The sequence below is a fragment of the Cyanistes caeruleus genome, chromosome Z (assembly GCF_971803275.1).
Source record: "Cyanistes caeruleus chromosome Z, bCyaCae1.hap1.1, whole genome shotgun sequence".
Lineage (NCBI taxonomy): Eukaryota > Metazoa > Chordata > Aves > Passeriformes > Paridae > Cyanistes > Cyanistes caeruleus.
Window position 1 is genome coordinate 71,907,224 of NC_141732.1, and position 13,292 is coordinate 71,920,515.

The 13,292-nt window shown below is 61.4% G+C and overlaps 1 protein-coding gene across 1 annotated transcript; it reads left to right on the top strand.

Moving 5' to 3' along the window:
- Positions 1–1,558: 1,558 nt before the first annotated feature.
- Positions 1,559–12,741, top strand: NPR2 (natriuretic peptide receptor 2). The gene is made up of 22 exons (XM_023943940.2): positions 1,559–2,346; positions 6,863–7,062; positions 7,147–7,260; positions 7,529–7,664; positions 7,756–7,850; positions 7,938–8,070; positions 8,169–8,253; positions 8,332–8,452; positions 8,918–8,992; positions 9,154–9,231; positions 9,369–9,473; positions 9,730–9,801; positions 9,877–10,036; positions 10,110–10,265; positions 10,345–10,513; positions 10,626–10,772; positions 10,948–11,071; positions 11,198–11,266; positions 11,355–11,529; positions 11,616–11,714; positions 11,813–11,904; positions 12,063–12,741. Exons 1-22 carry the CDS (start codon positions 1,614–1,616, stop codon positions 12,114–12,116), a joined length of 3,192 nt encoding a protein of 1,063 aa, XP_023799708.2. The 5' UTR covers positions 1,559–1,613; the 3' UTR covers positions 12,117–12,741.
- The last annotated feature ends 551 nt before the right edge of the window (positions 12,742–13,292 follow it).

The window sequence follows — 13,292 nt, forward strand, 5'->3', positions numbered from 1 at the left end:
ATGCCCTGGCTGTGCGGCCCCCCATGGCAGCCCATGACATTCCCTTAGGTACTTCCCAAATCCCCGGGAGGACCGGCAGCCCCGCTCGGCCCGGGTTATCCCAGCCCCACGGCGCCATGGGGGCTTGTGCAAGGTTCATTGCCCCATAGCCAGACCTTGCGCCCTGAGCGCTCCCCTGTGCTTCACTCGTAGGCGTCCACCCTCCTACCCCACCGCCCCACAGGCCCGCGTCCCATAGCAGAGGGGCTGAAGCCCCAAAAGCTGCAGTGGTGATATTCCCGTTGTATCCAGCCCCCCGCCATCCCCTCCCCTCAGGTCCCCCTGTCCCGTCAGGATTTGTGTCAGTCAGATCCCTGTGACACGGGTCCCAGTGCACCCTCCATTGCTGGGGAGACACACTGGGTCTCAGGGACGTCTGGTTCCGCAGGGCATCCCAGTTCTCATGGTCCAACTCCCCAGATGCCTCCCTGCATCCCAAATCCCCGAAGACATCACCAACCTGCTCACCTTCCCCCAGGGGAGATACCCACGGCCAAAGCACTGGCCTCAACGGAGGCAGCCAGATCCCAGGCAATTCCTCCTCAGAGCCTGATTCCTCCTTTATCCCACAACTTAAGGCCTCCCAAAAATCCCTTCTGAGGACACTCACACCCAGGATATTCCCTCCCCTTCCACTGGCTGTACCCCACAGCCGTGTATCCCTTCACGTCCTCACACCCCTCCCCGGGTTCCCCTTTGCCCCATCATGCACATCCCCTGCACCCCACGGACTTCCCCAAACCCTGGGGACCCCGAGCATGAGACACCCCCTTCACAGGCCCTAGTCATTGGGGTACCCTAGAACCCTGATGCTCTCTGACTGCATCTCCCCAAACACAGGTACCTCTTTCTCAATCCCCCACTCAGTGAGGGCACTCCAAAGCCTAATGCTCCCTCCCCGATTCCCTTTAAGGACCCCAGATCCCACGCACCCCCTTCCTCAATCCCTGCCCACTGGGAGCGGCCGGCTCTGGGGACTTTCCTTCCTTAATCCCCCGATGGGGCCCCCGAGCCCGCCCCCAACCCCTCCACCCAGAAGCCGAGCACCCCAGTCCCCTGTCCCAAACCGATGCCCTCTTCTACGATCCCCCCTGACTGCGCTTCACCAGAAACAAAGTACACCTCCCTCCGTTCCCCACCCACTGGGGACACCCCGAACGCGGATGTCCCTCCCCACCTCTCCTCCCGGACACCCTAAAACACAGGCACCCCCTCCTCAGTCCCTGCCTACTAGGAGCCGCCGGACCCGGGGACCTCGCTCTCTCAACCCCCGCTGGGGCTCCCAACCAGGGATCGACAGCCTGGAAGCCAGAGACGCCGAACACCCCGCCATCCCCCCACCACCCCAACCAGCGCCCCCCTCCCCGCTAGCCCCACCCCTGGCCCCCCCTCTCCGGGGACACCGCCCCCCGCCCCGCCGCGGTGCCGCCCATCCCCGTGCCCGTCCGGCCGGGCGGGGACCGGCGGCGCCGCCCCCCCGGGGGAGGGCGGTCGGTGGCGGTCGGCGGGGCGGGGGCGCGGCGGGGGCGCCGGAGCGGCGGGCGGCGGCCGGGGCGGAGGAGCCAGCGCGGCCCATGGCTCCGCCGCTGCCGCTGCCGCTGCTGGCGCTGCTGCTGCTGCTGCTGCCGCCGGTACCGACGGGCGCGGGGCGGCGGGCGGCGACCTCCGACGGGGCGCCCGCCAACTTGACGGTGGCGGTGGTGCTGCCCGAGCGCAACGTGAGCTACGCGTGGGCTTGGCCGCGCGTGGGTCCGGCGCTCAGCCTGGCGCTGGAAGCGCTGGAGCGGGGCGAGCCGCCGCTGCTGCCGCGGCCCTTCTCGGTGCGCGTCGAGTTCATGAGCTCGGAGCTGGAGGGCGCCTGCTCCGAGTACGTGGCACCGCTCAATGCCGTGGACCTGAAGCTCTACCACGACCCCGACGTGCTGTTCGGGCCGGGCTGCGTGTACCCCGCCGCGTCCGTGGGGCGCTTCGCCTCTCACTGGCGGCTGCCCCTCATCACCGGCGGGGCGGTGGCCGCGGGTTTCAGCCGCAAACGGGAGCACTACAGCACGACGGTGCGCACCGGGCCCTCGGCACCCAAACTGGGCGCCTTCGTCTCCCACCTCCACGCGCATTTCAACTGGAGCGCCCGCGCCGTGCTCCTCTACGTGGACCGCAAGACCGACGACCGACCCTACTACTTCACCGTCGAGGGTGTCTACCAGGAGCTGCAGGATGGCAACAACCTCACCGTCACCGTCCACATCTACTCCCCCGAGGAGGGCGGCCCCGACACCGCCGTCCACTTCATCAAAGCCAACGGGCGCGGTGCGTGGGGTGGCGCGGCGTGGGCTGCGGGGGGGACACGATGACCACGGGAGGGATCGGGCTGAGCGCCCGGGGAGCGGGGGCGGCGGTGTGGGAGTGGGAGGAGGAAGGGAGAGCGGAGGGGGCTCTCCTCGGAAGATCTGCGTAGGGCTCCGAGAGTGGGAGGCAAAATCCTCCGCGGGGCACAGCGAGGGGCTGAGGATGCGATGGGATCCGTGTGGGGGCGTGGGACCCGTCTGGGGCACAGTAGGGGGAAGAATGGGGTGCAGCAAGGGTGCTGGGGTACCGTGGATAACATGTTGGGTACAGCAAGGGGTTAAGGGAGCAGCAGGACCATCTGGGGCACAGAGAGGGGATGGGGATGCAGTGTGATCATGTGGGGTGCAGCAGCAGCTCAAGGAGACAGTGGCACCTTTGTGGGGCACCATGAGGGTCTGCGGACACAGCGGGACTTGTGAGGGGTTGAGAGCAAAATGGCGCTCGTGTGAGGCCCGGCAAGGGCCCAAGGAGCTGGTGGGACTCACGGGTTGCAGCAGGGAGTGGGCAGTGTGACACCTGTGGTAGGGCATGGCAAGGAGCCAGAGGAAGAGTGGGACCCCTGTGGAGCACAAGGAGGGGCTGGAGGCACAGCTGGACCTGTGTGGGGCACAGGCAGGGGTGGGCAAAAGGGGCTCTGTGAGGGGTGCAGTGAGGACTGAGCACATTTTGTCACAGTGGGGCTGGAGGAGCAGCAGGACCTGCATAGGAGGTGAGTTGACAGGGGACAAGACAGAGCCTGAGCCCCTCCCTGGGCCACCCCCCTGTGCCAATAGAGGGGCCAGGATGCAGCAGAAGGAGGGGGCACAGGATCTTCCTCCAGGACCCCAGCCTGGTCAGCCTTTGCCAGCAAGAGCTGGGGCAGACCCCCAGCTTGGTGGGACACATGCTGTGAGGGGCACTCTGTGGGACCACCCCACCCTCTGTGTTGGCAGGATCACAGTGACCCAGGCATGTCCTTGGAGGCTGAAGGTGATGGGGTGGATGTGGCTCTTTGAAGGACAGCATCAGCTGTGGTTACACACCTAGAGAACATAGTGCCAACAGACCTAGGTGGCCATGCTGTGGTCAGGCAGAGCCCCTCAGAATGGCACCGGGGCACCCCGGGCTGTGCCTGTCCCTGCTGCACCCCCAGGATGTGGGGCTGTGATAGCCCCACCCTGCTGATGGAGGGATAAATCAATTTGGTGCCTTGTGAGTGCCCCATGAGAGCAGCTATATTGGGAGCAGGAGGAAATGGAGGGGCTTACAGAGGCAGCTGGAGAGCAAGGGCAGCCTGATGCTCTTTCATTATTGATGAGCAGGGTGTATCAATCCTGGAGTCAGCCACTCTGCAATGCTTCTTAATGGATTCTGAGATGCTGTGTCATTAGGAAGGACATCTAGGCAGGGTAAGTGGAGCCAGATGGATCAGCAGGACTTGTGTCCAAGGCTGGGCAGGACCAGGCTGCAGGGGGGAGGTACTCTGGGATGCTGGACTGGGTCAGGACTGAGGCTAGTGAGGCTGAGACCATGGCTGCACCACTGGGATGGGAACTCTTGCATGTGCCATCACCAGCCGTGGGATTTGGAGCATCTTATGGGATGAGGTCAAAGGGCTCTGCAGGGAGAAGGGATGAAATCAGTGATTCCTGTCAACGTTTCCATCTTGGTGCCATAAATCACCCCAATGGGAATCAATCCCTCCTGGTGCAGGCAGGGGGGTCGTGGCTGCTGGGGGGGAAGGCCAGGCATGGGCAGAGACCTGAGGGCTTTCTAAGCTGGGGTCATAGCATCACAGAACCGTGGAAAGGCTTGGGTTGGAGAGGACCTTAAAGATCATTTAGTTCCATTCCCCCTGCCACGAGCAGGGATGTTGAGAGGGTCTGGGCCCCTCTGGCCACAGCTCAGAGATGGCACCAGGGTGTGGGGCTGAGTGCTTGGCCCTACAGAGGTGGGTGCTCAGGGCTGCAGAGCTGGTCACAGGTCCTTTCCTAGCCCAGGTGTGTGGGGCAGGGATTGGGGACTTGCAAGGTTGTCCCAGGGGTTGGGACCTCTGTATGGAATGGCGTGGAGATGGAAGCAGGGTGTTCAGCTGCACCCATGTCCATGGCCTGCAATAACACCACATATCATCCCTCTTGGCATCACCTTCCTTCTTCCAAGTTGTAAACATTTCCTAGAGAAAGCCGCTTCCCTGCCCCTCTGTGCATCCCCAGGGCTGCTGGTTCTTGACATTCGCAGGTCTAATGAACGGGCACGAGGGGGAGGGTGGGATTGCCCCTCTCATGGGTGCCTGGGCGACGTGCAGGGGCCCACGTCTCTCCTGCCATTTGCAAAAGCGCTGATATAATTAGAGCTGCGGTTGAGGGAATTACCAGAGCATCTGCCTGCAAAAAGCCCAGGTGCCCTGCCTGGGGAGATGGCTGGGTGGTGCTGCTGGAGGGGAGTGCATTTGCTCCTCGCCCCTGCACTCTCCCTGGGCCAGGGTGACAGCCTCTGGGCTGCAGTGCCCTGTGCTGGTCGGACTGCTTGAAACTGTGATTTTCTGCCTGAACCCAGGATTTGCCCTCATTTCAGGGTTATCTTTCATCATGCAGGGGTCAAGCAGTGTTCTGCCACCTCATCTGCATGCTTGTGGTCCTGCCCCTTTCCTGGGACCTGGCACTCTGCCACCTATACCAGAGACACCCCCTAAATAAATGTCAGGGTACTGGATGCACTCCAGCCTAGCAGAACTTCATTCCCCTTGTCCTGAGTGATGCTGAGGCTGCCCTTAGCCATTTGCCGGCCCCTGGGGCATGTGTGTGTCCCCTAAGGTGCTGCTGGCCGTGCAGGAAGCTGCCAGCTGGAGGCAGCTGCCTGCCTCAGGGAGAGCCCCGAGCATTGACCCTTCCTTCTGCACAGCTCATGCAACCTATCCCTAGAGAGCCGCCTAGGCGCCGTCCGTCCCCTTGCTTGGTGGCCTTTGACCAGGCAGGCTTTTGCTGCCGCCGCAGGGGCTGGCTGCCTGCAGTGTCCCACCATCTGCCACCAGCTGTTGTGGCTCCCCAGCCCCTCTGCCTCCCTTTTCTTGGCGCCTGCAGTGGGATGGGGAGAGTCCTGTCTATGTCCCTGGGGGGAACCTGCAGGCTCTGCGTGTTGGGGAGGTTTTGAGCTGTCCATCCTGGATGAGAAATTTGGGGACGTTTCTTGATGCAGCACTAGCAAAGTGGGGAAGCCAAGAGTGTTTATTTGAAGTATTGCAGCATTCAGAAGGAACCATTTCAAACCCTGAAACAGGATTTTGCTCACACACAGCCCACGGTGCTGCGATTTCCCTCTCCCCCGTGCCCGGGAGCAGCTCCCCACATTGCTGTGGATTCCCTGTGCCCAAGGTAGCTGCGCTGGGTTTCTCCCTCCTGTGGGCTTCCTCACTGCCGCGGTGGGTCACCCTGCCAGCCCTGCTGCCCACATGGCTGGGGCCATACGTGGCTGGGTGCCTTCCAGCAGCAGAGACCCCTTGCCGGGGCGCGGCGCTTCCCGGCGGTCCCCAGCCCCCTCCCACTGCCCGGCTCCGGCCGGGGCTCTGGGCCCCACGCACAAGAGCTGTGTGTCGGGGCCAGCGCCCAAGCGTGACATTCCTCCAGCACCCGCTGCCGCCGCCTCCTTCCTTGCTCAATCCCGGGTTCCCAGCCAGACTGGCTGGAGCGGGGGCCCTGGTTTTCCGGGGGGAGGGAGGAGGCAGTGTCAGGATCTTCAGCAAGGGCACGGAGGGCCCCTGCTCGGGGGGGTTCAGACACTTTTAGGCGCCCGTCCCCACAGCCTGTGATGCCCTGTGCCAGCCGCGTGCCGGCCCCGCACTGCACTTGGGTGGGCATCCCATGGGGGCTGGCCGAGCCCCCAGCAGAGGGTGGGGGCAGGTGGGACGGCCCGACGGGGCCCGGGCACCCCCTTGCCGTGTGGGTCACACCGGCGAAATGCTCTGTTTCCAATTAGCGGCCGCCGAAGGTGCTGGAATCTGGGAACCTGCGCATTCCAGCCGCACGGACAGCCGGCCACGAACCCAAACATGGGTTTGTCCCATTCCACAGCCCGGGTTCCCCAGGGGCCTCCGGCGCACGGCTGCACCGCTTCTCCCAGCCCCCCTGCTTCCGTGGCTAGGGCTGGCATGGAGCAGCCGGGAAGCTGATGCAGGGGGGGAGACATCCTCTGGCTGGCTTTTGCTGAATCAGGGTGCGTGGGGTCTGTGCCTGGGGCATCCACCTCATGATTTCAAGCAAGTTTTTCCTTGTGCTCTCCCCCCTTAGTCCAAGGTGACTGATTGGACAAGAGTGGGTCTGGCCGTGGCTCTAGCCATGGGTCGCAGGAGGCGGTGAGCCAAGCACTGCCCCATCTGCCTGCTCCATCCCCCCCGCAGCCACCGAGTGCTCCCGGGGTGGCTCTGCCCCACCTGCCCCATTGCTGGCTGTGTGCAGTGCGGTGTCCCTGCCCCACTGAAGCTGCCGCCTCTCTCTGGCAGTGGTGTATCTCTGCGGGCCACCAGAGATGCTGCGGCAGATCATGCAGCTGGCACAACAGGAGAACCTCACCAATGGCGACTACGTCTTCTTCTACCTGGACGTCTTTGGGGAGAGCCTGCGGGGCGACTCTGCCCGTGACCCCTTCAAGCCCTGGCAGGAGAGCCCAGGCCAGGACTCAGGGCTGCGCGAGGCTTTCCAGGTGAGCTGCGCCCACCTGTCTGACAGCAGAAACCTCCCCAGCCCGGCCCCAGTGTGTGAACCAGGGTGCTGTGCTTGGTTGCAGATGGTGCTGGTGATCACCTACTATGAGCCCCAAAACCCTGAATACCAGCATTTCCAAACCCAGCTCATCCTGCGAGCTAAGCAGAAATTTGGGGTGCAGCTCAACTACTCCTTGGTGAGTGAGTCCCCCTGCATGCTGGGGTGGTGGGGTCCCTTCACATGGGTCTGAGGCACCTCACCAAGATGCAGAGGGTGGGACAGCCACAGATAGTGCCAGAGGGGTCATCCCTGGTGGAAACAGCCACAGGCACTGCCATCCCTGCAGAGTGCATGTTGGCCCCAGAGCGGTTATGGGGCTGTGGGTGGGTGTGTGGTCCTGATGTGAAGGTTCTGGGATGCTCCTGTGTGTGTGGCCGTGGGTGTGCTCAGATTCCCCCTGGCAGATGAACCTGGTGGCGGGGTGTTTCTATGATGGGATGCTGCTGTACGCCATGGTGCTGAATGAGACTCTGCGCGAGGGCGGCTCTAAGAAAAATGCCACCCACATCATCGAGAAGATGCGGGACCGCAAGTTCCAGGGTAACACTGAGATGGGGGCAGCTGGGTTGTGGGTGCTGTGGGGCCAGTGGAAGTCAGTCCCTGTCCTGCCTGCATTTTAATTTTCCCACAGGTGTGACAGGGCTTGTGAGTATGGACAGCAACAATGACCGGGACACTGACTTCAACCTATGGGCCATGAGCGACCCCAAGACCGGGCAATATGAGGTGGAGACCAGCACCAGGTTCCCCCTGGCCAGGGTTGGGGAGTAGGATGGTGGGGTCTGGGGGTGGCCTCATCTCTCTCTGCCTTAGGTGGTGGGACACTACTCAGGTGTGGAGAAGCAAATCCACTGGCTGGGACGACCCATCCCCTGGGTGAAGGGAGCTCCCCCCTTGGACAACCCTCCCTGTGTCTTTGATGTGGATGACCCCTCCTGCGATAAAAGTGGGTGTCCTGGATCCCCACATCCCTTGGACCCCAGCAAGCTTCCATATTGGCTGCATGTCAGTCTGGCTGTCACATCCTCTCTTGCCCCTCTGCAGCCCCGCTGTCTATGCTGGCCATCGTGGCTTTGGGCACTGGCCTCACCTTTGTCATGTTTGGCATCTCCAGCTTCCTCATCTTCAGGTCAGCCAGGACTGTTTGATGGGTGGGTGGGCAGGCAGGGCAGGGGGGATGGGGCCCTGACTCCTATGTGTCCTTCAGGAAGCTGATGCTGGAGAAGGAGCTTGCCAGCATGCTCTGGAGGATCCGCTGGGATGAGCTGCAGTTTGGAAGTCCCGAGCGGTACCACAAGGCAGCGGGCAGCCGGCTCACCTTGTCCCTGGTGAGAGGAGCCATCCCTGAGGCACCCCTGTGCTGCCCTCCCTCCCTGCATGACGCCCCTCCCTGTTGATCCCTTACATGGCCCTGTTTCCTACAGAGCCATAGCCCCACTGTGTCTCTCCTCAACACAGCTCTTCATCCTTACATAGCTCTCCATTCCCTATAGAGACTTATTCCATCCATCCCTGGCATGACTTTCCATCCCCTGCAGAACTACTATAGATCCATCCACTGTGTAGCACAGCACTTCATCAAGCCCCTATGTTGCCTTCCACTCCCTACACAGACATACCTTATCCATGTGCTACACTACGTGCAGTGCACCATGCCTCATCCCAGAGTCTTCACCTTTCCTACAGAGCATGCAGAGCTTGTCCTGACCCTTAGAGCCCATCCTGCACACCTTGGATGTCCCTGCCCTGGTCCATTGGTGTGAGCCATCTCCCTAATGCCCTCCTTCCCACAGCGTGGCTCCAGCTATGGCTCCTTGATGACCACCCATGGAAAGTACCAGATCTTTGCCAACACCGGCCACTTCAAGGTCAGTGCAGCAGGCAGGGAGCTGAGCCCTCCCCCTCAAATGCCCCAGCTCTGTTGTGCTCCCCCTTGGTTGCACTCCATCCTGCAGGATGTTGGCACTCTCCTCCGCTTTGCAAATTCATCCAGTGGACATTGACCTTTTCCCCTTCCCAAACACCCCAGGGTAACGTTGTGGCCATTAAGCACATCAACAAGAAGCGCATTGAGCTGACGCGGCAGGTGCTCTTCGAGCTAAAACATGTAGGTTTGGGGTCTGCACCAGGGTGGGCAACCTGTGTGGGGGTGCAGGGATTGGTCCTGGGTATGTGGGAGAGTAGCAGGAGCAGCAGCTCATGCCCTTTGACCTCAAAACTGTCTTGGGTCCACTTCTACTGCAGATGCGAGACATCCAGTTCAACCACCTGACACGCTTCATCGGGGCGTGCATCGACCCCCCCAACATCTGCATCATCACCGAGTACTGCCCACGGGGCAGCTTGCAGGTAGCGGGGCTTGGGGACACTGCGGGTGACACTTAGACATTCCTGGTGACCCAGCTGGGCTGGGCGTTGTGGACAGGGTGCTGGTGGCTACCTGAGCCCTTGCTATAAGGCTCACAGCTGAGCTGTCCAAGCAGGTGTCAGAGGAGAGTGGAGGGGTAGGGGTGGGTGCTGCAGATCCCTCCAGCTGGGCACTTGGTGAGGCTGCTGTCACCATGACCTGGGTGCTTGGTGGCATCCACTCAATGTACTACCCCAGGATGTCCTGGAGAACGAGAGCATCAACCTGGACTGGATGTTTCGCTACTCCCTCATCAATGACATTGTCAAGGTACCCAGATGAGGGTGTGAGGGGATGGGGGTGGTGCCTGAGAGATACGAGCTTCACTGTGTCCATCTGTCCCAGGGAATGGCCTTCCTGCACAACAGCATCATTGGCCATCACGGCAGCCTCAAGTCATCCAACTGCGTGGTGGACAGCCGCTTCGTGCTGAAGATCACCGACTATGGCCTGGCCAGCTTCCGCTCGCCCAGCGACAACGAGGACACGCATGCACTCTATGCCAGTGAGTGCCTACCTGGGAGGACCAGGGGGATGGGGTGGCTGTGTCTCACTGCACCATTGCTTTGTCCCACCAGAGAAGCTGTGGACAGCCCCAGAGCTGCTGCAGAAGGGGCACCTGCCCACCCCAGGCATGCAGAAAGCTGATGTCTACAGCTTTGGCATCATCGTACAGGAGGTTGCTTTGCGCAATGGCCCTTTCTACATCGAGGGCATGGACCTGAGCCCTAAAGGTGAGGATGGAGCGCACATGTGTGGAGGTCCTGCCCCACTGTGGAGGTCTGGTGCTCACTGTTGACCACACCCTGGCAGAAATCGTGCAGAAGGTGCGTAACAGCCAGAAGCCCTTCTTCCGTCCCTCCATCGACATTGGGGTGCACAGCGAGGAGCTGGCAGTGCTGATGGAACGCTGCTGGGCGCAGGAGCCGGCCGAGCGCCCTGACTTCAGTCAGATCAAGATCTTCATCCGTAGATTCAACAAGTGTGTGGTTGGAGTGTGGGGATGGTGGCCCTGGGTGGGAGTGGGGACAGCCATAGGGGTGGTGGATGGGGAGCACCTCTTCCTGCAGTGCCAACTGACTGCACCCCGGCAGGGAGGGAAGCACCAGTATCCTGGACAACCTGCTGTCGCGCATGGAGCAGTATGCCAACAACCTGGAGAAGCTGGTGGAAGAGAGGACACAGGCCTACCTGGAGGAGAAACGCAAGGCAGAGAACCTCCTCTACCAGATCCTGCCCCAGTGAGAGGGGGACATAGTGGGGGTGTGTGGGTCTGTCTGAGGGTTGGTAGAGGTTCAGCATGCACCTGCTGCTGTGCAAGCATGGGGTCCCTTGCCAGCTTTCCATGCTGGTGTGGTGCAAAGGTTGCAGGGGGAACAGTGGGTTTGGGGTGGAGCTGACCACTGTCCTTGCCAGTTCTGTGGCCGAGCAGCTGAAGCGTGGAGAGACAGTGAGGGCTGAGGCTTTCGACAGTGTCACCATCTACTTCAGTGACATCGTGGGCTTCACCGCCCTCTCAGCAGAGAGCACTCCCATGCAGGTGAGAGCAGGACTTGGGGGCAGCACCTCTGTGGGACTGGTGGAGGTCTCACAGCCTTGCAATGCCATCCCTGGGGTTGGGGCACATGTGCACTCCCAGATGCACACACACCCTTGTTCCATCCAGGTTGTGATGCTGCTGAATGATCTCTACACTTGCTTTGATGCCATTATTGACAATTTTGATGTCTACAAGGTGAGTAGTGTGGTGAGCAAGCACAGCTCCCTAAAGTGAGGCAGGCAGCAAGGAGCCCAGATTGTATCTGCCCCCCCTACCCCCACAGGTGGAGACCATTGGGGATGCCTACATGGTGGTTTCTGGGCTGCCTGTGCGCAATGGGAAGCTGCATGCCCGTGAGATTGTCCGCATGGCCCTGGCCCTCCTCGAGGCTGTTAAAACCTTCAAGATCCGTCACCGTCCCAACGACCAGCTCCACCTGCGCATTGGCGTACACACTGGTGAGCCCCCATGCCAGCCAGCTGGGGGGTGCCTGCCCACCCTCCTGTCCATCCTGCAACATTCCTGAGTGCCTCTGTGCCTGCAGGTCCCGTGTGCGCTGGAGTGGTGGGTCTGAAGATGCCGCGATACTGCCTCTTCGGGGACACGGTGAACACCGCATCCCGCATGGAATCCAATGGCCAGGGTATGCCATGGGGCTGGCAGCTCAGCTCCAGAGCCACAGGGCGTGTCCTATTCCTGTGGCATCCAGCCATATCTCTCTTTCCCCTCTGTGCTACTCAGCCCTGAAGATCCATGTCTCATCTGCCACCAAAGAAGTCCTGGATGAGTTTGGCTGCTTTGAGCTGGAGCTGCGTGGCGATGTAGAAATGAAGGTGAGGGCACAGTAATGCTGGTGGGGTACCAGTCCTTCCAACTACAGAGGAATGTGATGGGGAGGTGGGTTGGGGCTGGGACCCCTTGTGCTGGGGATGACACCCAACAAACAGCTGCAGGAGCAAGCAGGGTCTAACTTGCTCACCTCTGCCTCCAGGGCAAGGGGAAGATGCGGACATACTGGCTGCTGGGTGAGAGGAAAGACCCTTAAGTCATTTGAGCCCAGTGGCTGTGGCAGAGCCCCCTGGCCACCAGTGCTTTCCGGTGCCCCAGGATGCACCGGCACATCCCCCCCCCCCCCCCATCACTGCATCCACCTGCCTCTGCAGCCCCCCTGCTTCAGCAGGGCCTGGGCAAGGTGGGGCAGCGGCCACAGCACCGTCTGCCCCCCTCCATCAGCACCAGCAAAGCCCACTTTCCCCACAGCCTCCACTGGAGTGGGGTGATCCAGCCCTGATCCAGCCCGAGGGACCTTCTATCCCCCCCACCCTCTAAGGTCTGCCATCCCTGTCCTCTCCCCTGTGGCTCAGCTGGCTCTGAGCTTCTCCGGGGCCTGGCTGCCCCGCAGGGCACTTTGCCGTCTCTTTTCAGTACCTGGTCCCCAGCAGAAGTTGTGCCCATGTCAACCCCTCCCTGGGGTGGGGGGAAATGGGGATTCCTGCCAAGACTGACTCCTTGGCCAGGTCAGGCTTCAATGCCGCAGCTCCCCCCCTCCCCAGTGTTCCCTTCCCCTGTATATAACCCCATAGGGTCATGTAAATACCCATCCCTCCTCCAGGTGTAAATATAGGACTTGCTGCAACTATTTTGTTGAAATACAAACTTCCCCAGATCCATCTGTCCTGTGGCCTCTACTTTGCTCTGCCCCAGCATGCCAAATGGGGAGGGAGGCCGGGGGGGGGACCCCAGTATGGAACTCAGCCTAGGCTGGCGACAGCTGCCTGAGACATCCCAAGAGATTGTATCCCGAGGGTCTGTCTGTGGTATAGGGGCAGGGTGTGGGCATGGGGAGCCGGTGCTGGGCGGTCACAGCAGTGGCTACTGAGGGCTTGGGCGGTGCTGGGAAGGCAGGGCTGCCGTGGGTTTGCTTTGGCGTGAGGGCTGCAGTGCGTTCCTCTGAGCTCATGCTCTGGCTGCCGTGCTGCCGCCTCTTACTGGAACACACCTGTGCCTGGGGACTGGAACAATGGCTGTGTGTCACCCACTGCATGTGCCCACCAGGAGGGGACGTGTCCCAGGGGATGGGGCTGTGCCAGGGGCTCTCCCTCCATGCCCAAGGAGGAAATCTTCAGACCACAGTGCATTTTGGGTCAACAGTGATTTGCAACAGGGCTGAAAATCTTCCCATTTCACTTCAAGGTCTCACAGGATTTGAGATCCCAGGGAC